Genomic DNA, 25,534 nt, shown 5'->3' on the forward strand with positions numbered 1-25,534 from the left:
GCAGAAGGAAGAAGAATGAGGAGAAGAAAGGGTAACATAAAAAAGGGAGAAAAGGAAACAGAAAATGGCAGAAGGGAAGGAAGAAGACAAGGAAGGAGTTGGTGGAAGTAAAAAGAAAGCAAAGAGGAAGAAAGAAAGGAAAGAAGAGACGATAGAGGAGATGACGAGCACGACGCCACCTGTAGACGCTGAAGAGAGTTGGTCCGTAAGAGCCTCCGCCTTGGTTAGAGTACCGCGCTGCGGCGCTGCAGGCCCGTAATTAGCGCTGCTGGCTCCGTCTTTGACGGTCTCCGCCGCGGCGCCGGAGGCGACTGGCGAGCTGCCAGCGGGGGTAAAGAAGAGCGAAGGATGGAAGGAGAAGGGAAAGGGGAGTAAAGACTTGGGCACGTCAGGGCAAGAACGAAAAGGAGAAGGAAGAGCAGAAAGAGGACATCGAAGGTGGAAAGAGAAGAAAGCAGAAAGGAGTTGGAAAGAGAAGACGGAAGAGAAAGAAGAAAGAGAAGGAAAATGTCAGAAAAAGAAGAACGCGATAAACGCATAAGAAGAGATAACTGAAGGAGGAAGGAAGGAAGGACGAAGGCAAGAGCAAAGACGCGAGGAGGAGGGGAAAAAGAAAGGAAGGGGGCAAAGCAGGAGGAGCACGGAAGGAAGCGAGGCGAGAGACGGCGGGCTGGCGATGGTGGGGAGCGTGCGAGGCATCGGAGCAGCACACGGTGTCGCTGCAGGCTCAGAAACGGGGTCGGAGCGGTGAGGCGGCTCCGCCCCGGTGCGGCGGAGAGCCCGGCTGTGAGCGCGGGGGGGCGGGGCGGGGCGGGCAGGAGAGCCGGTGCGTCCGGGCGGCGGCGGGGAGCCGTGCGGGGCCCGTGCGGGCGGCGGCGGCGGCGATGGGCGTGTGCTGGGGGCCCGTGGTGCGGGTGCTGGTGCTGCAGGCGGCCTGGGCGCTGGGCGGCGGGCAGGTGCGCTACTCGGTGCCGGAGGAAGCCAAGGCCGGGACGGTGGTGGGCCGGCTGGCGCAGGACCTGGGCCTGGAGGCGGGCGAGCCGGAGGCGCGTCGGCTGCGTCTGGTGGCGCAGGGCCGGCGGGCGAGCGTGGAGGTGAGCGGGGCGAGCGGGGCGCTGGTGGTGAGCTCGCGGCTGGACCGGGAGGAGCTGTGCGGGAAGAGCGCGCCGTGCGCCCTGCGGCTGGAGGTGCTGGTGGAGCGGCCGCTGCGCGTCTTCCACGTGGAGCTGGAGGTGACCGACATCAACGACAACGCCCCGCTCTTCCCCGCCGCCCGGAAAAACCTCAGCCTCGCGGAATTCACCACCCTGCCCGGTTCTCGGTTCCCGCTGGAGGGCGCGTCGGATGCAGATGTCGGAGCCAACGCGCAGCTCTCCTATACCCTCAGCCCCAGCGAGCAATTTTCTCTGGATTTGCAGCGCACTGAAGAATACCGAGAAACCCTGTTCCTGGTGCTCGTGAAATCTCTGGACCGAGAGACGATGCCTGAGCACCGTTTGGTGTTGTCGGCGAGTGACGGGGGCCGTCCGTCGCTGACGGGCACGATGGAGCTGGTGATCTCGGTGCTGGATGTGAATGACAACGCGCCCCAGTTCAACCAGTCGGTGTACAAAGTGCAGCTGCCGGAGAGCGCTGCGGAGGGGACGCTGGTGGTGCGCGTGAACGCCACGGATCCGGACTTGGGAATATATGGCGAGGTGCTTTATGAAATTGATACTTTTGTGCCTCCCTCGGCCTCAGAGGTGTTCAGCATCGACAGGAACAGCGGGGAGATCAGACTGACGGGCGCCCTGGACTTTGAGACAGAAGCGTTGTACGACCTACACGTTAAGGCGAAAGACAAAGGGTCGCCCCCGCTGTCGGGTCATTGCAAGGTGTTGGTGGAGGTGCTGGACGTGAACGACAACGCGCCGGAGGTGTGGGTGACGTCGCTGTCGGTGCCGGTGCCGGAGGACGCGGCGGTGGGGACGGTGGTGGCGCTGCTGAGCGTGTCGGACCGGGACTCGGGGGCGAACGGTCGGGTGCGCTGCGCGGTGTGGCCGGCGGCGCCGTTCGGGCTGGTGGCGACGTTCGCGGGCTCGTACTCGCTGGTGCTGCGGGAGGCGCTGGACCGGGAGCGGGTGTCGGAGTACGAGGTGGAGGTGCGGGCGGAGGACGGCGGGGCGCCGGCGCTGCGCGCCAGCCGCGGGGTGCGGGTGCCGGTGTCGGACGTGAACGACAACGCGCCGGCGTTCGCGCAGGCCGTGTACACGGTGCTGGCGCGGGAGAACAACGCGGCGGGCGCGGAGCTGGCGCGGCTGTGGGCGCGGGACCCGGACGAGGCGGGCAACGGGCGCGTGAGCTACTCGGTGGCGGAGGGCGTCGGCGGGGGCGCGGTGGCGGGCGGGGGGTGGCGGGCGGCGTCGAGCTACGTGTCGGTGGACGCGGAGAGCGGGCGGCTGTGGGCGCTGCAGCCGTTGGACTACGAGGAGGTGCAGGTGCTGCAGTTCGAGGTGCGGGCGGTGGACGCGGGGGAGCCGCCGCTGTGCGGCAACGCCACGGTGCAGCTCTTCGTGGTGGACGAGAACGACAACGCGCCGGCGCTGCTCCCGCCTGCTCCTGCCGGGGGCGGGCCGGGTGGCGGGGCGGCGGGCTCGTCGGGGCCGGGCTCGGGCTCGGGCTCGGGGGCGCTGTGGGCGTGGGCGGCGTGGGGGGCGCCGGCGGGGCAGGTGGTGGCGAAGATCCGCGCGGTGGACGCGGACTCGGGCTACAACGCGTGGCTGCGCTACGAGCTGTGGGAGCCGCGGGGGAAGGGCCCGTTCCGCGTGGGGCTGTACAGCGGCGAGGTGAGCACGGCGCGGGCGCTGGAGGAGGCGGACGGCCCGCGGCAGAGGCTGGTGATCGTGGTGCGGGACCACGGCGAGCCGGCGCGCTCGGCCACGGCCACGCTGAGCGTGTCGCTGGTGGAGGGCGCCGAGGCGGCGCTGGCGGCCGCGGGCTCGTCCTCGTCGGGGGCGGGGCCGCGGCCGGCGGCGGGCGCGGAGGGCGGCGCGGCGGCGGCGGCGGCGACGAACGTGTGGCTGGTGGTGGCCATCTGCGCGGTGTCGAGCCTGTTCCTGCTGGCGGTGGTGCTGTACGGGGCGTCGCGGTGGGCGCCGCGGGCGGCCGTGCTGTCGGGGCCCGGGCCGGCGACGCTGGTGTGCGCCAGCGAAGTGGGGAGCTGGTCGTACTCGCAGCGCCAGAGCCGGAGCCTGTGCGTGGCGGAGGGCGCGGGCAAGAGCGACCTGATGGTTTTCAGCCCCAACTTCCCGCCGCCGCCCGGCCCCGCGGCGAAGGAGACGCAGCCGGAGGCGCCCGCTCTCGTGGACACGGTCAGTGCCCCCCCCTTTGTCGCCTCTCGCCCCTTCCCCCTTCCCGTGTCCCTTGTCGCCCGGGCCCTGGGCAGGCGCTGGTGGGAGCCGGGCTCAGCCGCCGGGGCCCGCGGGCGGTGGGGGCTTGGCGGGTGCTTCTTACGGGTGTTCACGGGACGTTGGCGTCCTTGCCGGAGCCCCCGGGCTCTCGCTGTGGCGGAGGAAGCAAGCAAGCAAGCAAGCAAGGTGTTGCCGCACCCCGCAGCGGTGGCCGTCCGCAGGTGATCTTTGCTGTTGTGGGTGTGGGCTGTTGTCCCGTGGAATGAAATCCCTGCCGACTGCGATGTGAGGTGCCACGACATCAGCTTTGCGGACGCCCCCCCGGGCTTGCTGGTGTGCAGCATTTCCACCCGAGCTTGCTGAAGGTGTGCCAGACACGCAGGCTGTGGTGGTGGCAGTCCCGCAGGCACTATGTACTGCTTCTTAGAGTTGCTTTTTGCTGACCATGCTGGTATCTGCTGTGGTTTCTTGTTGCAAACTCTGTCCTCGTCCTGATTTGACTCCCTTCTGCGAGAGTTGTGATGGAAGGTGACAGTTGGGTGTTCAGGGTCTTCTCTCCCCGTGGTATAATTTCTGCATTTTTATTCACCCACCGGAGGAGTTTTGAAGGTAGGGAAGGCAATACGTAGTTTTCCTATGTTTTTTTCCCAAGTGCGTTGTAATGCTAGTTGCTAGTGTAAAGTGTTCAGGGAGAGGAGTGTCACCCAACAAGGTAGGTGTTAGAGATGGGAATTTCCTTTTGATTTTGTTGTTTCCAGCATCCCCCCGGTTTTGGTCTCTTGTTTGTGGCCAGAGAAGTCACGTGACATATACTGGTGTGTTTTGATGTTCTTCTAATACTTGAATCAACAGCCTCATGGTTGCAGAAGCCCTGGAAACATGGTTGGGGGAAAAAAATACAACCCAACCCCAAAACCACCAAACAAGCAAAACCTAACAAGCAGAACAAACCCAAACAAAATAAACCCAACAAAACAAAACCCAAACCAGATTCTGCTACGTAGTCAATATCATCTGTTGCAGTGGGGTGCTCATCAACAGTTGGGTTGTTTTTTCAGAGCAAGAAATTGATGCTATTGCCATTTAGAGCTGTCACAATGTCACCTGCAGAAATAGTGTTGCTCTCAGGCTTGCAACATTTCCCTTGGAGATAGCTGAAGCATTGTCGATGCGGAAGTCACGGACACTGCACACAATCAATATGATCAAAGCAGATGCCACTTTATTGCCCAAATAGCTTGGTTTATATAAGTATTTTAGTTCCTGCTCATGCGTAAGCCATCTGTTGATTGGTTAACATATGCTGTCCACGCGCCTAAAACAATAATTTGATAGGATAAGGCCTTCTGATCACGCGAATGGTTCCCTCCGCCTGTATCTTGTCTTGTGTCCTGCTTTCAGCCAGGTAGGCCCAACTTTGTTCAGCTTTTTGTGCTTATTTCATCAAACTTTGTAGCAACAGTTAGCCTTGTTCTACTTTTCGTGCTTGCTTCATCAAACTTGTAGCAACAGTTAATCTTCGCTACGTCCTTGAGGCCTGCTGCCTGCAGAGGCCTCTGGCTCACGGAATAATCAGTTTCATTGTGCCTGGATTGTTCGCTATATGTCCGTTGTTTTCCAAATATCCCACAAAACATCGCCAGACACGACGGCTCATCAGCAGAGAGTTTGCCGATGCTGTGTATGTGATACGTCTGTGTGTTTTCTGCGGTGGTCTCATTGATGGGAAGCATAAGCAAAAGTCGGATGGAGCCGGGAAAGGAAACTGTGGCATGTCGTGGAGGTGATTCTGGCACTAGCATTGAGCAGGGCCTGGGCATTTCCTGATGTGAAGGGTGATTCTGAGCAGTGGGAAGACTTGTCTGTGGGAACTGGAAATCCTTGGGAATTCCATGGCCTATGCTCTAAGAAGACAAGAATGGGAGATGTGTGCTTTTCTTGAGAACGCATGTTAGAGAGTGGGGAGCGGAGGCTGCCTAGAGGAGAGCATGAGGCAGGATGGGCAGAGAGTGTTTTTGCCCAGGATTCTTTTCCAGGCTGCAAGAATCTGGAGCTGGAGGCCTTCTGGGTCTTGAGATAGTTAGATGGTATTGAAACGCCCACAGTGTTGTACGACTATCTGCCAGCAGAGACAGTCCTTTGTGCTGCTGCCTGCTTGCCGTAGGCAATGTGTTGGTAGGAGGGGGTGACATGCAGACTGCTGAATACTGTCTGATGAACCTTTTTGCTCCTGTTTTGGGAAAGACGTTGTGGGAGGGTAGTGTTTCAACCTGCTGTCCTTGTGTAGTGGTGGGCATCTGTAGCAGCTTCCACAGCTGTTGGTGTTGCCATGATCGTAGAATCACAGAATGGTTTGGATTGGAGGGGACCTTAAAGATGATCTAGTTCCAAACCCCTTGCAATGAGCAGGGACATTTTCCAGTATATCAGGTTGCTCAAAGCCCCATCCAACCTGGCCTTGGACACTTCCAGGCAAGGGGCATCCACAGCTCCTCTGGGAACCTGTTCCAGTGTCTCACCACCCTCCCAGCAGGTAATTTCTTCCTAGTATCTAATCTAAAACTACCCTCTTTCAGTGTAAAACCATTACGCTTCATCTTATCACTACACTCCCTTATAAAAAGTCCCTCCCTATCTTTGGTGTGTGCCCCCTTTAAGTAGTGGAAGGACGCTATAAGGTCTCCACAGAGCCTTCTCTTCTCCAGGCTAAACAACCCCAAGTCTCTCAACCTGTCATAGGGGAGGTGCTGCAGCCCCCTGCTCATCTTTGTGGCCCTCCTCTAGACCTGCTCGACCAGGACCACATCTTTCTTATGCTGTGTGCCCCAGAGCTGAACAGAGTACTCCAGGTGGGGCATCACAAGAGCAGAGTAGAGGGAGAGAATCGTCTTCCCCAACCTGTGAGCCACTCTTCTTTTGAATGCCGCCCGGGACATGATTGGCTTTCTAGGCTGCGAGCACACGTTGCTGGCTCATATTCACTTTTTCATCCACCCATACCCCCAAGTCCGTGTCTACAGGGCTGCTTTCAATCCACTCATTGCCAGGGCTGTATCCACGATTGGGATTGCCCCGACCCAGGTGCAGGACCTTGTGCTTGGCCTTGTTGAACTTCACGAGGTTTGCACGGGCCCAGCTCTCAAGCCTGTCAAGGCCCCTCTGGATGGCATCCCTTCCCTCCGGAGTATGAACCGCAGCGCTCAGCTTGGTGTCATCTGCAAACTTGCTGAGGGCTCACTCAATCCCACTGTCCATGGCCCCGACAAAGATGTTAAGTAATACTGTTCTCCATACAGGCCCCAGAAGGACACCACTATTGCTGATCTCCACCCAGACATAGAGTCACTGAGCGGAACTTTCTGAGTGTGACCATCCAGCCAATTCCTTATCCACCAAATGGTCCACACGTCAAATCCACGTCTCTCCATTTTAGAGGCAGGGATGTAGTGTGGGGCAGTATCAAATGCTTTGCACAAGTCCAGGTAGGTGATGTCAGTCATCTTCGCTTATCCACCAATGCTGTAACCCTGCAATAGAAGACCACCAGAAATTTGTCAGGCATGACTTGCCATTAGTGAAGCCACATTGGCTGTCACCAGTCACCTCTCAGATTTCCATGTGCCTTAGCATAATTTCCAGGAGGATCTGCTTCACTGTCTTGCCGGGCACAGAAGGGAGACTGGCTGGCCTGTAGTTGCCCAGGTCTTCCTTTTTTTCCCTTTTGAAAAAAGGGGGTTATGTTTCCCCTTTTCCAGTCACTGGGAACTTCACCAGTCTGTCATGACTTTTCAAATATGAGGGATAGTGGCTTGGCAACTTCATCTGCCAATTCCCTCAGGACCCTCAGATGTACCTCATGAGGTTCCATGGACTTGCGCACATTCACAGTCTCCAACCTCATCTTCTTCTACGGTGGGCGGTACTTCATTCTCCCAGCTGAGGTTTGCTGTTGTGGGTGTGAATTGTTCTTCCGTAGAATAAAATCACTGCCGATTGCGTTAGAGGTGCCACACCACCAGCTTTGCAGATGCTCTTGCTTGCTGGCGTGTAGCATTTCCACTCAAGATTGATGAAGAGCGGCGAGACATGCAGGCTGTGGTGGTGGCAGGCCCCAGGCACTATTTTCAGCCATTTCCGTTGCTGACTGCTGACTGTGCTTGGATGGGATGTGCTTTCTTGTCACAATCTCTGTCATCCTCCTCTTTGATTGTCCTCTGGAAGAGACATGATGGAAGGTGACAGTTGAGACTTCAGGGTTTTCTCTTCCCATGGTGTAATTTCTCCATTTTGGTTGGCTGACCAGAGTCATTATGAAAGTAGGGAAGGCAATGCGGGCTTTTCCTATGTTTTTTTTCCAACTGTGTTGTCAGCCTAGTTCATAAGATAAATTTTTCAGGGAGAGAGGTGTGACCGAATAAGGCAGGTGTTAGAAATGGGAATTTTCTTTTGCTGGTCCCCTTTTCCCCCAGGCTGTGGACTACGTTCCTCACCAGTGAAGTGTCATGACATATGCTGGCCTGTTTTGATGTTCTTTCAATATTTGGATCAGCAGCGACAACCTTAAAGAATCCACGTAAGCCTTCTTTTGAACCCCCAAACCCCAACCATCCCCAAATTGTCCGACACGTTAGACCTCATCCATGGCAGTGATGTGCTCATCAGCATTTGGGTTGCTCTCTCACAGCATGAAATCAATGCCCACTACCATTAGAGCTGTCCTGATATCATGGGTTTAGGAAAGGCGGGTCCTGCTTGACTAAGCTGATCTCCTTCTTTGACAAGATGACCCGCTTAGTGGATGAGAGAGAGGCTGTGGATGTTGTTTGCCTGGACTTTTACTAAAGTCTTTGTCACCGTTTCCCACAGGGTTCTCCTGGAGAAACTGGCTGCTCCTGGCTTGGGCGGGTGTCCTGTTTGCCGGGTAAACAACTGGCTGGCTGGCTGGGCCCAAAGAGTTGTAGTGGAGAGAGGTAAATCCAGATGGCGGCCGGTCACAAGCGGTGTTCCCCAGGGTTCATTCTTGGGGCAGTTCTGTTTAATATCTTTATCAGTGATCTGGATGAGAGAGTCGAGCGCACCCTCAGTAAGTTTGCAGACGACACCAAGCTGGGCGGGAGTGTTGATCTGCTTGAGGGTAGAGACTGTGCAGGGGGGTCTGGAGAGGCTGGATCGATGGGCCGAGGCCAACTGGATGAGCTTCAAGAAGGCTAAGTGCCAGGTCCTGCATGTGGGTCATAACAACCCAGTGCAAGGGTACAGGCTTGGGGAAGAGTGACTGGAAAGCTGCCTGGAGGAAAAGGGCCTGGGGGTGTTGGTCAACAGCCAGCTGAATGTGAGCCGGCAGTGTGCCCAGATGGCCAAGGCGTCCAATAGCCTCCTGGCTTGTATCAGAAATCGTGTGGTCAGCAGGAGTAGGGAAATGATCATGCCTTTGTACATGGCACTGGTGAGACCGCACCTCGAATACTGTGTTTGGTTTTGGGCCCCTCACCCCAAGAAAGACATGGAGGTGCTGGAGCGTGTCCAAAGAAGATCACTGAAGCTGATGAAGGCTCTAGAGAACAAGACGTACAAGGAGCAGCTGAGGGAACCGGGGTTGTTTGGTCTGGAGAAAAGGAGGCTGAGGGGAGATCTCTACAACTGCCTGAAAGGAGGTTGTAACTAGGTGGTTGTTGGTCTCTTTTCCCAAGTAGCAAGTGATAGGATGAGAGGAAATGGCCTCAAGTTGTGCCAGGGGAGGTTTAGATTGAATATTAGGAAAAAATTCTCCCCTCAAAGGGTTGTCAAGCATTGGGATGGGCTGGCCAGGGAAGTACTTGAGTCACCATCCCTGGGGATATTTAGAAGATGTAGTGCTTAGGGACATGGTTTAGTGGTGGACTTGGCAGTGTTAGGTTAATGGTTGGACTCGATGGTGTGAAGGATCTTCTCCAACATCAATGACACTATGATCATCTCTGGAAATAGTATTGCTCCGAGATGTGTAAGGTTTCCATGTGAGGTTGCTGAAGCAGTGCAAGCCATGAAGAATAAGCTGCGGAGAGTCTGCTGGACACGGTGTATGCAATATGATCTGTATGTTTTTCTGTGGTGCTCTCGTTGACAGAAGTGTCCACAAAAGCTGGACTGAAAGGGAAGTGTGGCATGTTCATGGAGGTGATTGTGGGAGTGGCATTGAGTAGTGCCTGGGCATCTCCTGATGTGAAGGGTGACCCTGAGCAGTGGGAAGGCTTGTGTGAAGGAAGTGGAAATCCTTGGGGTGACCATGGGCCACGTCATAAGAAGACAGTTATGGGAGATGATGTACTTGTCTTGAGGACACATGTTGCAGAGTGGGGAGTGGAGGCTGCCTAGAGGAAAGCATGAGGCAGGAAGGGCACAGAGTGTTTTTGCCAAGGATCTTTTCCCAGGCTCCCAAGGGTCTGGAGTATGAGGCCTTTTGGGTCGTGAGACAGTTACATGGTATCGAAATGCCTACAATGTGATTTGAATTTATGAATATCTCCCACCAGAGACAGTCATTTGTGCTGCTGCCTTCCTGACCTAGGCAATGTGTTGGTAAGAGGGCTTGAGACGCAGACTGCTGAATGTTGTCTGCTGATCCATTTCCCGCTTGTTTTGAGCAGGGTGTTGTGGGAGGGTAGCGCTTCAGCCTGCTGTCCTTGTGTAGTGGTGGGCATCCATAGTAGCTTCCACCTCCGTTGATGTTGCCATGATGGTTCCTTGATCCTCCTCAGGCAGGATTTGTAAGCGGAAGTGATGAGGAGGTGGCTGTAATCCAGTGTTCTTTCTCCAAGTGTGTTGTAACCATAGTTAGTATGATAAAGTGTTGAGGGAGAGGAGTGTCACCCCACAAGGTAGGTGTTAGGAACGGGAATTTTCTTTTTCTTTTCCTGCTTCCCCTTTCCCCCAGGATCTGGAGTGCATTCCTCGCCAGTGAAGTGTCATGAAATACACTGCCCTGTTTCGATGTTCTTTCAATATTTGGATCAGAAGTCACATCATTGCACAAGCCCTTGAAATCTTCTTTTCTTACAAGAAAAAACAAAGAAACAAAAACCCCACCCAAATCCAAGGAACCGCCCCTCCCCGACAAAACTGAAAAACAATTCCCCTACACAGTCGATATCATCCGTTACAGTGCTGTGCGTGTCAACATTTTTGTTTTTCCCTCAGAGCATGAAATGAATGCCATGGCCATCTCGAGCTGTCCCAGCATCACCTTTATAAAGAGTATTGCTCCCAGGTCTGCCACATTTCCTTCTGAGAATGCTGAAGCATTGCCAAACATGAAGGGTCATCTACAGAGACTCTGCTGGATGCTGTGTGTGTGATACCATCTGTATGTTTATTTATGGTGCTGTCTTTGGTGGGAAGGGACTGGAAAATCTGGAGTGAGCCCTGAGGTGGGCAAGGAAACTGTTGCATGTTCATGGAGGTGAATGTGGCAGTGGCATTGAGTAGGGCCTGAGCATCTCCTGATGTGAAGGGTGACGTTGAGCAGCGGGAGAACTTATTACCTTTGCTGACTGCATATCGTGCTGGTATCGGCTGTGATTTCCTGTTGTAAACTCTGTCCTCACCCTGTTTTATTCTCTTCTGCAAGAGACGTGATGCAAGGTGACAATCGGGGGTCTACACTATAGCATAGTTTCTCCATTTTTATTTGCCCAACAGGGTTATTATAAAAGTAGGGAAGGCTGTATGGACTTTTCCAAGTGTTCTTTTTCCAAGTGTATTTTAACTGTAGTTAGTGGCATAAAGTGTTGAGGCAGAAGCGTGTGACCCAAGGCAGGTATCTCCTTTTTCTTGTCCTGCCCTCCCCTGCTGGGTTTTGGACTTGAGTTCCTGGCCCGAGAGGAGGCGTGACTGTACACTGGCCTGTTTTGATGTTCCTTCAATATTTGCATCACCAGCCATGCCGTTACAAAACCGATGGAAAAACCTCTTTTCAGAAAAAGAACCAAATGAAAACAACCCCCAAAAGCTAAACAGCTCACCCCAAAAACTCAAGAGAAAATTTTTGTACACAGTAGGTATCATTGGTGACACTGGTGTGTTTGTCAGCATTTGGGTTCTTCTTGCACAGCATGCAATTTATGCCCATTGCCATTAGAGCTGTTCCGATATCACCCCTATAACTATTATTGCTCCCAGTTGTGTAACGTTTCCGTCCGAGGTTGCTGACGCCACAGGAGAGTGTGGCATGTCGTGGAGGTGAGCGTGGCAGTGGTACTGAGTAGGGCCTGGCCATTTCTGGATGTGAAGGTTGACCTTGAGCAGTGGGAAGACTTGTTAGAGGGAAGTGGAAATCCTTGGGAAGACCGTGGGCCTTTTCGTAAGAAGACAAGAATGGGAGATGAAGTGCTTATCTTGAGAACACATGTTGCAGAGTGGGGAGCGGAGGCTGCCTAGAGGAAAGCATGAGGCAGGATGGGCAGAGAGTGTTGCTGCCCAGGATCCTTTCCAGGCTCCAAGGGTCTGGAGTATGAGGCCTTGTGGATCTTGAGACAGTATGTGAAACTGAAATGCCTGCACTGTGTTTTGAGTTTATGAATGTCTCCCACCAGGCTCAGTAGGTTCCCCTGCAGCCTGCCTGATGTAGGCAATGTGTTGTTAAGAGGGGGTGACATGCGGACTGGTGAATGCTGTCTGATGAACTTTTTTTCTCCTGTGTTTTGGCAGGGTGTTGTGGGAGGGTAGTGCTTCACCCTGCTGTCCTTGTGCAGTGGTGGGCATCTATAGCAGCTTCCACAGCCGTTGACGTTGCCATGATGGTTCCTTGATCCTCCTTGGGCAGGATTTGTAAGGGGATGTTGGGAGGTGGGTGTAATCTTTCTGTGCTCGACTCCCTCTACCTGTTTACCTGCACAGTTGGCCTCGGTAGAGATGGTGTGTCCTGTTATGCTTAAGTCATTCAGAGATGCGTACTTACACGCCAAAGCCCACGCAGCTGTGGTTTTCTCTGCTACAAATTCTCCCATGCGGTTGACATTGTGAGTGTGCTTCTGCTTCAGTATTTGGTGTGGTTGTCTGGAAAAAAAAAAAAAAAATTTGTTGGGACAGGAGTCAGAGCTGTCAAGCTCTAATCAAAGAATCGTTACATTCTAATGCACAGCAGTGTTGTTTCCATCTGAGATTGCTTGAAAAGTCAGAAAACATTCAGGGTGAAGTTCAGGCAGCTGGGAAGAGCGTGTCAGACACTGTGTGGCTTTGCAGCCCTCCGTATGTTTTCTGTGCCATTTGTGAGGGAAAGTGAGGATGTGCGAAGGCCTGGGTCATGTCGAGAATGGGGCTTAGAGGTGGGGCATGTTGTTGGGCTGGAGCAGTACCCGGGTGCTGTGGCTTTAATCCTGTGAGTGGCTGAAGTGTGGCCTGGGCATGCGTCATGGGGAGTGTGACCTTGAGTGGGGAAAAGTCTTGCATGAGGGAAATGGAGATGCTGGTTAGAACATGGTCTGTGTCATTGGGGAAGAAGTGGAGAACGTCCACTTAGCTGGAGATGCCATTGCCCTGGGTGTGGGATAGAGGATGCCAGTAGAAACCTCAAGAAGAGGCTCTGCAGACAGTGCTACTTGCCTGGGATCCTTTCAGGGCCTCCAGAATTTCTGCATAGCCTTGTGCCTGTTGTTGTCCTCTTGTGTTTCAGTACAGTGCAAGGGGTTCCTTTGGTTTTCTTCCCTCCTCTTACCAAAACCTCCCATTGTTTTGTTTTCTCTTCTCTCGCATTGGCAATGTGTTGGTAACAGCAGATGAGATGCAGGAGGTGGAATTGTGGCAGCTGTCAGGTTGCAGACATTTGGGCGGTTTGTCATCAGTGTGGGGGATGGCTTTTCCACTCTCTTGAGCTGAGCTTGACATTGACAGAATGTCCTTGGCTTTCAGGTCTCCCTGCTACTCCCCTTGTGATAGAATTGCATAAGGTTCTGCAGAACATGAGTAATTTTTTTTGTGTCCAGCTTCCCCAGGAATCTCTCATAATGTTAATTGCAAATGTCCCTTCAAGCCATTGTTTCTGCTGTCCTTAAAATGTTTTTTAACTTGAAGAAGCAACCAGTGATTCTACAGCTAAGTTGTTCATACCTGAAGAGGATGAGTTTGAGAGGCAGATGTACTTTTGTTCCTGCTTTGTCGTGGTATCTTGCTGTTGGATCAACCGAATGTTGCCAGGATTGTAATGCCTGTAGGTTTGGAGCAGCAAAGCACCACTGCCTGCTCTCGTTGCTTTCCTGCTGCTTCGAGGCACAGCTTGAGTGGGTGGCAGCAAGCACGTATAGAGGAGGGATCACAATCCATGTCATGGGGTGGATGTTTTGGGCATTGAGTGGACGTTGTAAGTAAAAATGCCATGGTGTTGTCCTCGTGGCTTTTGTTTGGCTGTGTGCTGAGTGGGTCATGCTATTCTGAGGGGACTAATGCCCCTGGGTACTGAGGTTCTTGCTGTGTTGTTCTGGCAGTGCATGCCTGCCTGAACGGGAAGCAAGAGCTTGCCATTCAGCGTGGCGGTGGAAAATGAGTCTGGAAGAATGGAAGTATATGGAGAGTGCTTGGGAGCTGTGGTTGCCCTGTGCTTTTTCAGCCCTCCTGGAGGGTTGTTGTGCTTGGCTGTGCTGGGTTTGAGTTCCCGAATGATAGACTCGCCTGTGTTGTCTGGACTCTGTGGAGCCTTTTTTTGTAATGAGACATCCCTGTATCTGGGGCTTGTGTTTCAGAGAGTGGTGGATTGTGTTCTGATGAGGCAGAGGTGTTCTTTGCCATTTGATTGCCTCACTCTGTGATTTGCTGGGTCCTTGAGATGGCTGGTGTGGCGAAGGGTGTGTTCTTCAGGAAGATAAGGGCAGGTGCAGATTCATAGACTGGAGGAAAACAGGAGGGTTGTTTACTGTATGGAAGGATGGAGGAAAATAGGAGGGTCGTTTACTGTATGGAAGGATGGAAGGTGATTGGGATGAGGAGTGAGAGCACTTGCCAAAGGGCATGTCCGTGCTTCATGGTGTAGACTTTTTAAAAAGTTCTTGGTAAAAGAAAAATGAAACAGCAGATAGAAGGATGGAAGTAGAACAGAATGGGAGGCAAGGATAGAGCAGGACAAAAAACAAAAAAAGGAAGACGAGTTGGGAAGGAAGAAAAAAAGCAAGAAGAATGGAAGTAATCTATACAAGTAAGAAGCAAGCAAGCAAGAAAATGGGAAAGAATGAAAGAAAGAGGAAACAAGAAAGAAGGAAGAGACAGTAGCGGAGATTACCAGCATGCACCAATGTTGTATCGACATGATGAATGGAGTGGAGGACCTCAGCACCCTCGGTACTCAGGTTGCTGTGTCAGGCTTGGTGAAAAGTGGTGAGGAAGAGGAAGGAGAGGCCTTGCCTGAAGGGGTGTCCATGCTTCATTGTGAGTGTGTTGTAGCCATTTAGAAATCATTTTGGTGAAGGAGAAAAAGAAAGGAAGATACAATGGCTCGGCTGTTTGTGTATAAACAGAAGGGATTAGGAGGCAAAGATGAGGCAGGGCAGGGGAAAAAGGAAAGAGCTAGGGATAGAGCTAAGGAAAGGCAGAAGGAAGAAGAATGAGGAGAAGAAAGGGTAACATAAAAAAGGGAGAAAAGGAAACAGAAAATGGCAGAAGGGAAGGAAGAAGACAAGGAAGCAGTTGGTGGAAGTAAAAAGAAAGCAAAGAGGAAGAAAGGAAGGAAAGAAGAGACGATAGAGGAGATTACGAGCACGACGCCACCTGTAGACGCTGAAGAGAGTTGGTCCCTAACAGCCTCCGCCTTGGTTAGAGTACCGCGCTGCGGCGCTGCAGGCCCGTAATTAGCGCTGCTGGCTCCGTCTTTGACGGTCTCCGCCGCGGCGCCGGAGGCGACTGGCGAGCTGCCAGCGGGGGTAAAGAAGAGCGAAGGATGGAAGGAGAAGGGAAAGGGGAGTAAAGACTTGGGCACGTCAGGGCAAGAACGAAAAGGAGAAGGAAGAGCAGAAAGAGGACATCGAAGGTGGAAAGAGAAGAAAGCAGAAAGGAGTTGGAAAGAGAAGACGGAAGAGAAAGAATAAAAGAGAAGGAAAATGTCAGGAAAGGAAGGAAGAAGGCGGTAAACGCATACGAAGAGATAACTGAAGGAGGAAGGAAGAAAGGACGAAGGCAAGAGCAAAGACGCGAGGAGGAGGGGAAAAAGAAAGGAAGAGGGCAAAGCAGGAGGAGCACGGAAGGAAGCGAGGCGAGAGGCGGCGGGCTGGCGATGGTGGGGAGCGTGCGAGGCATCGGAGCAGCACACGGTGTCGCTGCAGGCTCAGAAACGGGGTCGGAGCGGTGAGGCGGCTCCGCCCCGGTGCGGCGGAGAGCCCGGCTGTGAGCGCGGGGGGGCGGCGCGGGGCGGGCAGGAGAGCCGGTGCGTCCGGGCGGCGGCGGGGAGCCGTGCGGGGCCCTTGCGGGCGGTGGCGGCGGCGGCGATGGGCGTGTGCTGGGGGCCCGTGGTGCGGGTGCTGGTGCTGCAGGCGGCCTGGGCGCTGGGCGGCGGGCAGGTGCGCTACTCGGTGCCGGAGGAAGCCAAGGCCGGGACGGTGGTGGGCCGGCTGGCGCAGGACCTGGGCCTGGAGGCGGGCGAGCCGGAGGCGCGTCGGCTGCGTCTGGTGGCGCAGGGCCGGCGGGTGAGCGTGGAGGTGAGCGGGGCGAGCGGGGCGCTGGTGGTGAGCTCGCGGCTGGACCGGGAGGAGCTGTGCGGGAAGAGCGCGCCGTGCGCCCTGCGGCTGGAGGTGCTGGTGGAGCGGCCGCTGCGCGTCTTCCACGTGGAGCTGGAGGTGACCGACATCAACGACAACGCCCCGCTCTTCCCCGCCGCCCGGAAAAACCTCAGTTTACCGGAGAACTCCCCCCCCGGTTCTCGGTTCCCGCTGGAGGGCGCGTCGGATGCAGATGTCGGAGCCAACGCGCAGCTCTCCTACACCCTCAGCCCCAGCGAGTATTTTACACTCGATGTTAAATCCTCTGACGAGAACAGGAAATCCCTGTTCCTGGTGCTCGCGAAATCTCTGGACCGCGAGACGATGCCTGAGCACCGTTTGGTGTTGTCGGCGAGCGACGGGGGCCGTCCGTCGCTGACGGGCACGATGGAGCTGGTAATCTCGGTGCTGGACGCCAACGACAACGCGCCCCAGTTCAACCAGTCGGTGTACAAAGTGCAGCTGCCAGAGAGCGCTGCAGAGGGGACGCTGGTGGTGCGTGTGAACGCCACGGATCCGGACGAGGGTGTCAATAATGAGTTCTCTTACAGCATCGTTAGTTCCCTTCCTGGTGTTAGCAGAGATGTCATCACCATTGATCCCAAGACGGGCGAGATCAGACTGACGGGCGCCCTGGACTTTGAAAACGTCCGTTTACACGAGATACAAATCGAAGCGAGAGACAAAGGCTCGCCCCCGCTGTCAGGTCACTGCAGCGTGGAGCTGGAGGTGCTGGACGTGAACGACAACGCGCCGGAGGTGTGGGTGACGTCGCTGTCGGTGCCGGTGCCGGAGGACGCGGCGGTGGGGACGGTGGTGGCGCTGCTGAGCGTGTCGGACCGGGACTCGGGGGCGAACGGTCGGGTGCGCTGCGCGGTGTGGCCGGCGGCGCCGTTCGGGCTGGTGGCGACGTTCGCGGGCTCGTACTCGCTGGTGCTGCGGGAGGCGCTGGACCGGGAGCGGGTGTCGGAGTACGAGGTGGAGGTGCGGGCGGAGGACGGCGGGGCGCCGGCGCTGCGCGCCAGCCGCGGGGTGCGGGTGCCGGTGTCGGACGTGAACGACAACGCGCCGGCGTTCGCGCAGGCCGTGTACACGGTGCTGGCGCGGGAGAACAACGCGGCGGGCGCGGAGCTGGCGCGGCTGTGGGCGCGGGACCCGGACGAGGCGGGCAACGGGCGCGTGAGCTACTCGGTGGCGGAGGGCGTCGGCGGGGGCGCGGTGGCGGGCGGGGGGTGGCGGGCGGCGTCGAGCTACGTGTCGGTGGACGCGGAGAGCGGGCGGCTGTGGGCGCTGCAGCCGTTGGACTACGAGGAGGTGCAGGTGCTGCAGTTCGAGGTGCGGGCGGTGGACGCGGGGGAGCCGCCGCTGTGCGGCAACGCCACGGTGCAGCTCTTCGTGGTGGACGAGAACGACAACGCGCCGGCGCTGCTCCCGCCTGCTCCTGCCGGGGGCGGGCCGGGTGGCGGGGCGGCGGGCTCGTCGGGGCCGGGCTCGGGCTCGGGCTCGGGGGCGCTGTGGGCGTGGGCGGCGTGGGGGGCGCCGGCGGGGCAGGTGGTGGCGAAGATCCGCGCGGTGGACGCGGACTCGGGCTACAACGCGTGGCTGCGCTACGAGCTGTGGGAGCCGCGGGGGAAGGGCCCGTTCCGCGTGGGGCTGTACAGCGGCGAGGTGAGCACGGCGCGGGCGCTGGAGGAGGCGGACGGCCCGCGGCAGAGGCTGGTGATCGTGGTGCGGGACCACGGCGAGCCGGCGCGCTCGGCCACGGCCACGCTGAGCGTGTCGCTGGTGGAGGGCGCCGAGGCGGCGCTGGCGGCCGCGGGCTCGTCCTCGTCGGGGGCGGGGCCGCGGCCGGCGGCGGGCGCGGAGGGCGGCGCGGCGGCGGCGGCGGCGGCGGCGACGAACGTGTGGCTGGTGGTGGCCATCTGCGCGGTGTCGAGCCTGTTCCTGCTGGCGGTGGTGCTGTACGGGGCGTCGCGGTGGGCGCCGCGGGCGGCCGTGCTGTCGGGGCCCGGGCCGGCGACGCTGGTGTGCGCCAGCGAAGTGGGGAGCTGGTCGTACTCGCAGCGCCAGAGCCGGAGCCTGTGCGTGGCGGAGGGCGCGGGCAAGAGCGACCTGATGGTTTTCAGCCCCAACTTCCCGCCGCCGCCCGTCCCCGCGGCGAAGGAGACGCAGCCGGAGGCGCCCGCTCTCGTGGACACGGTCAGTGCCCCCCCCTTTGTCGCCTCTCGCCCCTTCCCCCTTCCCGTGTCCCTTGTTGCCCGGGCCCCGGGCAGGCGCTGGTGGGAGCCGGGCTCAGCCGCCGGGGCCCGCGGGCGGTGGGGGCTTGGCGGGTGCTTCTTATGGGTGTTCACGGGACGTTGGCGTCCTTGCCGGAGCCCCCGGGCTCTCGCTGTGGGGGAGGAAGCAAGCAAGCAAGCAAGCAAGGTGTTGCCGCACCCCGCAGCGGTGGCCGTCCGCAGGTGATCTTTGCGGTCGTGGGCTGTTGTCCCGTGGAATGAAATCCCTGCCGACTGCGATGTGAGGTGCCACGACATCAGCTTTGCGGATGCTCGGGCTTGCTGGTGTGCAGCATTTCCACCCGAGCTTGCTGAAGGCGTGCCAGACACGCAGGCTGTGGTGGCGGCAGTCCCGCAGGCACTATGTACTGCTTCTTAGAGTTGCTTTTTGCTGACCGTGCTGGTATCTGCTGTGGTTTCTTGTTGCAAACTCTGTCCTCGTCCTGATTTGATTCCCTTCTGCGAGAGTTGTGATGGAAGGTGACAGTTGGGTGTTCAGGGTCTTCTCTCCCCGTGGTATAATTTCTGCATTTTTATTCGCCCACCAGACGAGTTATGAAAGTAGGGAAGGCAATACAGACTTTTCCTATGTTTTTTTCCCAAGTGCGTTGTAACGCTAGTTGCTAGTGTAAAGTGTTCAGGGAGAGGAGTGTCACCCAACAAGGTAGGTGTTAGAGACGGGAATTTCCTTTTCATTTAGTTGTTTCCAGCATCCCCCAGGTTTTGGTCTCTTGTTTGTGGCCAGAGAAGTAACGTGACATACACTGGTGTGTTTTGATGTTCTTCTAATACTTGAATCAACAGCCTCATGGTTGCAGAAGCCCTGGAAACATGGTTGGGGGAAAAAAATACAACCCAACCCCAAAACCACCAAACAAGCAAAACCTAACAAGCAGAACAAACCCAAACAAAATAAACCCATCAAAACAAAACCCAAACCAGATTCTCCTATGTAGTCAATATCATCTGTTGCGGTGGGGTGCTCATCAACAGTTGGGTTGTTTTTTTCAGAGCAAGAAATTGATGCTATTGCCATTTAGAGCTGTCACAATGTCACTTGCAGAAATAGTGTTGCTCTCAGGCTTGCAACATTTCCCTTGGAGATAGCTGAAACATTGTCGACGCGGAAGTCACGGACACTGCACACAATCAATATGATCAAAGCAGATGCCACTTTATTGCCCAAATAGCTTGGTTTATATAAGTGTTTTAGTTCCTGCTCATGCGTAAGCCATCTGTTGATTGGTTAACATATGCTGTCCACGCGCCTAAAACAATAATTTGATAGGATAAGGCCTTCTGATCACGCGAATGGTTCCCTCCGCCTGTATCTTGTCTTGTGTCCTGCTTTCAGCCAGGTAGGCCCAACTTTGTTCAGCTTTTTGTGCTTATTTCATCAAACTTTGTAGCAACAGTTAGCCTTGTTCTACTTTTCGTGCTTGCTTCATCAAACTTGTAGCAACAGTTAATCTTCGCTACGTCCTTGAGGCCTGCTGCCTGCAGAGGCCTCTGGCTCACGGAATAATCAGTTCCATTGTGCCTGGATTGTTCGCTATATGTCTGTTGTTTTCCAAATATCCCACAAAACATCGCCAGACACGACGGCTCATCAGCAGAGAGTTTGCCGATGCTGTGTATGTGATACGTCTGTGTGTTTTCTACGGTGGTCTCATTGATGGGAAGCATAAGCAAAAGTCGGATGGAGCCGGGAAAGGAAACTGTGGCATGTCGTGGAGGTGATTCTGGCACTAGCATTGAGCAGGGCCTGGGCATTTCCTGTTGTGAAGGGTGATTCTGAGCAGTGGGAAGACTTGTCTGTGGGAACTGGAAATCCTTGGGAATTCCATGGCCTATGCTCTAAGAAGACAAGAATGGGAGATGATGTGTTTTTCTTGAGAACACATGTTGGAGAGTGGGGAGCGGAGGCTGCCTAGAGGAGAGCATGAGGCAGGATGGGCAGAGAGTGTTTTTGCCCAGGATTCTTTTCCAGGCTGCAAGAATCTGGAGCTGGAGGCCTTCTGGGTCTTGAGATAGTTACATGGTATTGAAACACGCACAGTGTTGTACGACTGTCTGCCAGCAGAGACAGTCCCTTGTGCTGCTGCCTGATTGCTGTAGGCAATGTGTTGGTAGGAGGGGTTGACATGCAGACTGCTGAATACTGTCTGATGAACCTTTTTGCTCCAGTTTTGGGAAAGACATTGTGGGAGGGTAGTGTTTCAACCTGCTGTCCTTGTGTAGTGGTGGGCATCTGTAGCAGCTTCCACAGCTGTTGATGTTGCCATGACCGTAGAATCACAGAATGGTTTGGGTTGGAGGGGACCTTAAAGATGATCTAGTTCCAAACCCCTTGCAATGAGCAGGGACATTTTCCAGTATATCAGGTTGCTCAAAGCCCCATCCAACCTGGCCTTGAACACTTCCAGGCAAGGGGCATCCACAACTCCTCTGGGAACCTGTTCCAGTGTCTCACCACCCTCCCAGCAGGTAATTTCTTCCTAGTATCTAATCTAAAACTACCCTCTTTCAGTGTTAAAACCATTACGCTTCATCTTATCACTACACTCCCTTGTAAAAAGTCCCTCCCTATCTTTGGTGTGTGCCCCCTTTAAGTAGTGGAAGGACGCTAAAAGTTCTCCGCGGAGCCTTCTCTTCTCCAGGCTAAACAACCCCAAGTCTCTCAACCTGTCATAGGGGAGGTGCTGCAGCCCCCTGCTCATCTTTGTGGCCCTCCTCTGGACGTGGTCAAGCAGGACCATGTCTTCCTTATGCTGTGTGCCCCAGAGCTGAACAGAGTACTCCAGGTGGGGTATCACAAGAGCAGAGTAGAGGGAGAGAATCACCTTCCTCAACCTGCAAGCCACACTTCTTTTGAATGCCGCCCGGGACATGAATAGCTTTCTAGGCTATGAGCACACGTTGCTGGCTCATATTCACTTTTCATCCACCTGTACCTCCAAGTCCGTGTCCACAGGGCTGCTCTCAATCCGCTCATTGCCAGGGCTGTATCCACGATTGGGATTGCCCCGACCCAGGTGCAGGACCTTGTGCTTGGCCTTGTTGAACTTCACGAGGTTTGCACGGGCCCAGCTCTCAAGCTTGTCAAGGCCCCTCTGGATGGCATCCCTTCCCTCTGGAGTATAAACCGCAGCACTCAGCTTGGTGTCATCTGCAAACTTGCTGAGCGCTCACTCAATCCCACTGTCCATGGCCCCGACAAAGATGTTAAGTAATACTGTTCTCCATACAGGCCCCAGAAGGACACCACTCATTGCTGATCTCCACCCAGACATTGAGCTGTTGAGCGCAACTGTTGAGTGTGACCATCCAGCCAATTCCTTATCCACCAAATGGTCCACACGTCAAATCCACGTCTCTCCAGTTTAGAGGCAGGGATGTAGTGTGGGGCAGTATCAAATGCTTTGCACAAGCCCAGGTAGGTGATGTCAGTCATCTTCGCTTATCCACCAATGCTGTAACCCTGCAATAGAAGACCACCAGAAATTTGTCAGGCATGACTTGCCGTTAGTGAAGCCACGTTGGCTGTCACCAGTCACCCCTCTGTTTTCCATGTGCCTTAGCATAATTTCCAGGAGGATCTGCTTCACTGTCTTGCCGGGCACAGAAGGGAGACTGGCTGGCCTGTAGTTGCCCAGGTCTTCCTTTTTTTCCCTTTTGAAAAATGGGGGTTATGTTTCCCCTTTTCCAGTCACTGGGAACTTCACCAGTCTGTCATGACTTTTCAAATATGAGGGATAGTGGCTTGGCAACTTCATCTGCCAATTCCCTCAGGACCCTCAGATGTACCTCATGAGGTTCCATGGACTTGCGCACATTCACAGTCTCCAACCTCATCTTCTTCTATGGTGGGCAGTACTTCATTCTCCCAGCTGAGGTTTGCTGTTGTGGGTGTGAATTGTTCTTCCGTAGAATAAAATCACTGCCGGTTGCGTTAGAGGTGCCACACCACCAGCTTTGCAGATGCTCTTGCTTGCTGGCGTGTAGCATTTCCACTCAAGATTGATGAAGAACTGTGAGATGTGCAGGCTGTGGTGGTGGCAGCCCCCTCAGGCACTATTTTCTGCCATTTCCGTTGCTGACTGCTGACTGTGCTTGGATGGGATGTGCTTTCTTGTCACAAACTCTGTCGTCCTCCTCTTTGATTGTCCTCTGGAAGAGACATGATGGAAGGTGACAGTTGAGACTTCAGGGTTTTCTCTTCCCATGGTGTAATTTCTCCATTTTGGTTGGCTGACCAGAGTCATTATGAAAGTAGGGAAGGCAATGCGGGCTTTTCCTATGGTTTTTTTCCAACTGTGTTGTAAGTCTAGTTCATGAGATAAATTTTTCAGGGAGAGAGGTGTGACCGAATAAGGCAGGTGTTAGAAATGGGAATTTTCTTTTGCTGGTCCCCCTTTTCCCCCAGGTTGTGGACTACGTTCCTCACCAGTGAAGTGTCATGACATATGCTGGCCTGTTTTGATGTTCTTTCAATATTTGGATCAGCAGCGACAACCTTAAAGAATCCACGTAAGCCTTCTTTTGAACCCCCAAACCCCAACCATCCCCAAATTGTCCGACACGTTAGACCTCATCCATGGCAGTGATGTGCTCGTCAGCATTTGGGTTGCTCTCTCACAGCATGAAATCAATGCCCACTACCATTAGAGCTGTCCTGATATCATGGGTTTAGGAAAGGCGGGTCCTGCTTGACTAAGCTGATCTCCTTCTTTGACAAGATGACCCGCTTAGTGGATGAGAGGAGGGCTGTGGATGTTGCTTGCCTGGACTTTTACTAAAGTCTTTGTCACCATTTCCCACAGGGTTCTCCTGGAGAAACTGGCTGCTCCTGGCTTGGGCGGGTGTACTGTTTGCCAGGTAAACAACTGGCTGGCTGGCTGGGCCCAAAGATTTCTGGTGAACAGAGGTAAATCCAGATGGCAGCCAGTCACAAGCAGTGTTCTCCAGGGTCATTCTTGGGGCAGTTCTGTTTAATATCTTTATCAGTGATCTGGATGAGAGAGTCGAGCGCACCCTCAGTAAGTTTGCAGACAACACCAAGCTGGGCGGGAGTGTTGATCTGCCTGAGGGTAGAGACTGTGCAGGGGGGTCTGGAGAGGCTGGATCGATGGGCCGAGGCCAACTGGATGAGCTTCAAGAAGGCTAAGTGCCAGGTCCTGCATGTGGGTCATAACAACCCAGTGCAAGGGTACAGGCTTGGGGAAGAGTGACTGGAAAGCTGCCTGGAGGAAAAGGGCCTGGGGGTGTTGGTCGACAGCCAGCTGAATGTGAGCCGGCAGTGTGCCTGGATGGCCAAGGTGGCCAATAGCCTCCTGGCTTCTATCAGAAATCGTGTGGTCAGCAGGAGTAGGGAAGTGATCATGCCTTTGTACGTGGCACTGGTGAGACCGCACCTTGAATGCTGTGTTTGGTTTTGGGCCCCTCACCCCAAGAAAGATACTGAGGTGCTGGAGCGTGTCCAAAGAAGAGCACTGAAGCTGATGAAGGCTCCAGAGAACAAGATGTACAAGGAGCAGCTGAGGGAACCGGGGTTGTTTGGTCTGGAGAAAAGGAGGCTGAGGGGAAACCTCTACAACTGCCTGAAAGGAGGTTGTAACTAGGTGGTTGTTGGTCTCTTTTCCCAAGTAGCAAGTGATAGGATGAGAGGAAATGGCCTCAAGTTGTGCCAGGGGAGGTTTAGATTGGATATTAGGAAAAAATCCTCCCCTCAAAGGGTTGTCAAGCATTGGGACAGGCTGGCCAGGGAAGTACCTGAGTCACCATCCCTGGGGATATTTAGAAGACATAGTGCTTAGGGACATGGTTTAGTGGGGACATGGTTTAGTGGTGGACTTGGCAGTGTTAGGTTAATGGTTGGACTCGATGGTGTGAAGGATCTTCTCCAACATCAATGACACTATGATCACCTCTGGAAATAGTATTGCTCCAAGATGTTGTAAGGTTTCCATGTGAGGTTGCTGAAGCACTGCAAACCATGAAGAGTAAGCTGCGGAGAGTCTGCTGGACACGGTGTATGCAATATGATCTGTATGTTTTTCTGTGGTGCTCTCGTTGACAGAAGTGTCCACAAAAGCTGGACTGAAAGGGAAGTGTGGCATGTTCATGGAGGTGATTGTGTCAGTGGCATTGAGTAGTGCCTGGGCGTCTCCTGGTGTGAAGGGTGACCTTTAGCAGTGGGAAGGCTTGTGTGAGGGAAGTGAAAATCCTTGGGGTGACCATGGGCCACGTCATAAGAAGACAGTAATAGGAGATGATGTGCTTTTCTTGAGGACACATGTTGCAGAGTGGGGAATGGAGGCTGCCTAGAGGAAAGCATGAGGCAGGAAGGGCACAGAGTGTTTTTGCCAAGGATCTTTTCCCAGGCTCCCAAGGGTCTGGAGTATGAGGCCTTTTGGGTCATGAGAGAGTTACATGGTATCAAAATGCCCACAATGTCCTTTGAGGTTATGAATATCTCCCACTAGAGACAGTCATTTGTGCTGCTGCCTTCCTGACCTAGGCAATGTGTTGGTAAGAGGGCTTGAGACGCAGACTGCTGAATGTTGTCTGCTGATCCATTTCCCGCTTGTTTTGAGCAGGGTGTTGTGGGAGGGTAGCGCTTCAGCCTGCTGTCCTTGTGTAGTGGTGGGCATCCATAGTAGCTTCCACCTCCGTTGATGTTGCCATGATGGTGCCTTCTCCTCCTCAGGCAGGATTTGTAAGTGGAAGTGATGGGGAGGTGGCTGTAATCCAGTGTTCTTTGTCCAAGTGTGTTGTAACCATAGTTAGTATGATGAAGTGTTGAGGGAGAGGAGTGTCACCCCACAAGGTAGGTGTTAGGAACGGGAATTTTCTTTTTCTTTTCCTGCTTCCCCTTTCCCCCAGGATCTGGAGTGCATTCCTCGCCAGTGAAGCATCATGAAGTACGTTGCCCTGTTTCGATGTTCTTTCAATATTTGGATCAGAAGTCACATCATTGCACAAGCCCTGGAAATCTTCTTTTCTTACAACAAAAACTAAGAAACAAAAACCCAACGCAAATCCAAGGAACTGCCCCTCCCCAACAAAACTGAAACCAAATTCCCCTACACAGTCGATATCATCCGTTACAGTGCTGTGCGAGTCAACGTTTTTGTTTTTCCCTCAGAGCATGAAA

General features: G+C 54.6%; 2 protein-coding genes across 2 annotated transcripts; both read left to right on the top strand.

Annotated features, from left to right (window-relative positions):
• Positions 1-672: 672 nt before the first annotated feature.
• Positions 673-4,084, top strand: LOC138682302 (protocadherin alpha-13-like). Its single transcript, XM_069772384.1, has one exon. It carries the CDS (start codon positions 885-887, stop codon positions 3,612-3,614), a length of 2,730 nt encoding a protein of 909 aa, XP_069628485.1. The 5' UTR covers positions 673-884; the 3' UTR covers positions 3,615-4,084.
• An 11,476-nt stretch (positions 4,085-15,560) lies between these two features.
• Positions 15,561-18,580, top strand: LOC138682312 (protocadherin alpha-2-like). The gene has a single exon (XM_069772459.1). The coding sequence runs from the start codon at positions 15,833-15,835 to the stop codon at positions 18,563-18,565; it is 2,733 nt and encodes a 910-aa protein (XP_069628560.1). The 5' UTR covers positions 15,561-15,832; the 3' UTR covers positions 18,566-18,580.
• The last annotated feature ends 6,954 nt before the right edge of the window (positions 18,581-25,534 follow it).

The sequence above is a fragment of the Haliaeetus albicilla genome, chromosome 27, assembly GCF_947461875.1.
Source record: "Haliaeetus albicilla chromosome 27, bHalAlb1.1, whole genome shotgun sequence".
NCBI lineage: Eukaryota > Metazoa > Chordata > Aves > Accipitriformes > Accipitridae > Haliaeetus > Haliaeetus albicilla.

Excerpts from the sequence above, each read along its gene's own strand:
- LOC138682302 (XM_069772384.1), top strand. The coding sequence starts at position 885 with ATGGGCGTGTGCTGGGGGCCCGTGGTGCGGGTGCTGGTGCTGCAGGCG.
- LOC138682312 (XM_069772459.1), top strand. The coding sequence starts at position 15,833 with ATGGGCGTGTGCTGGGGGCCCGTGGTGCGGGTGCTGGTGCTGCAGGCG.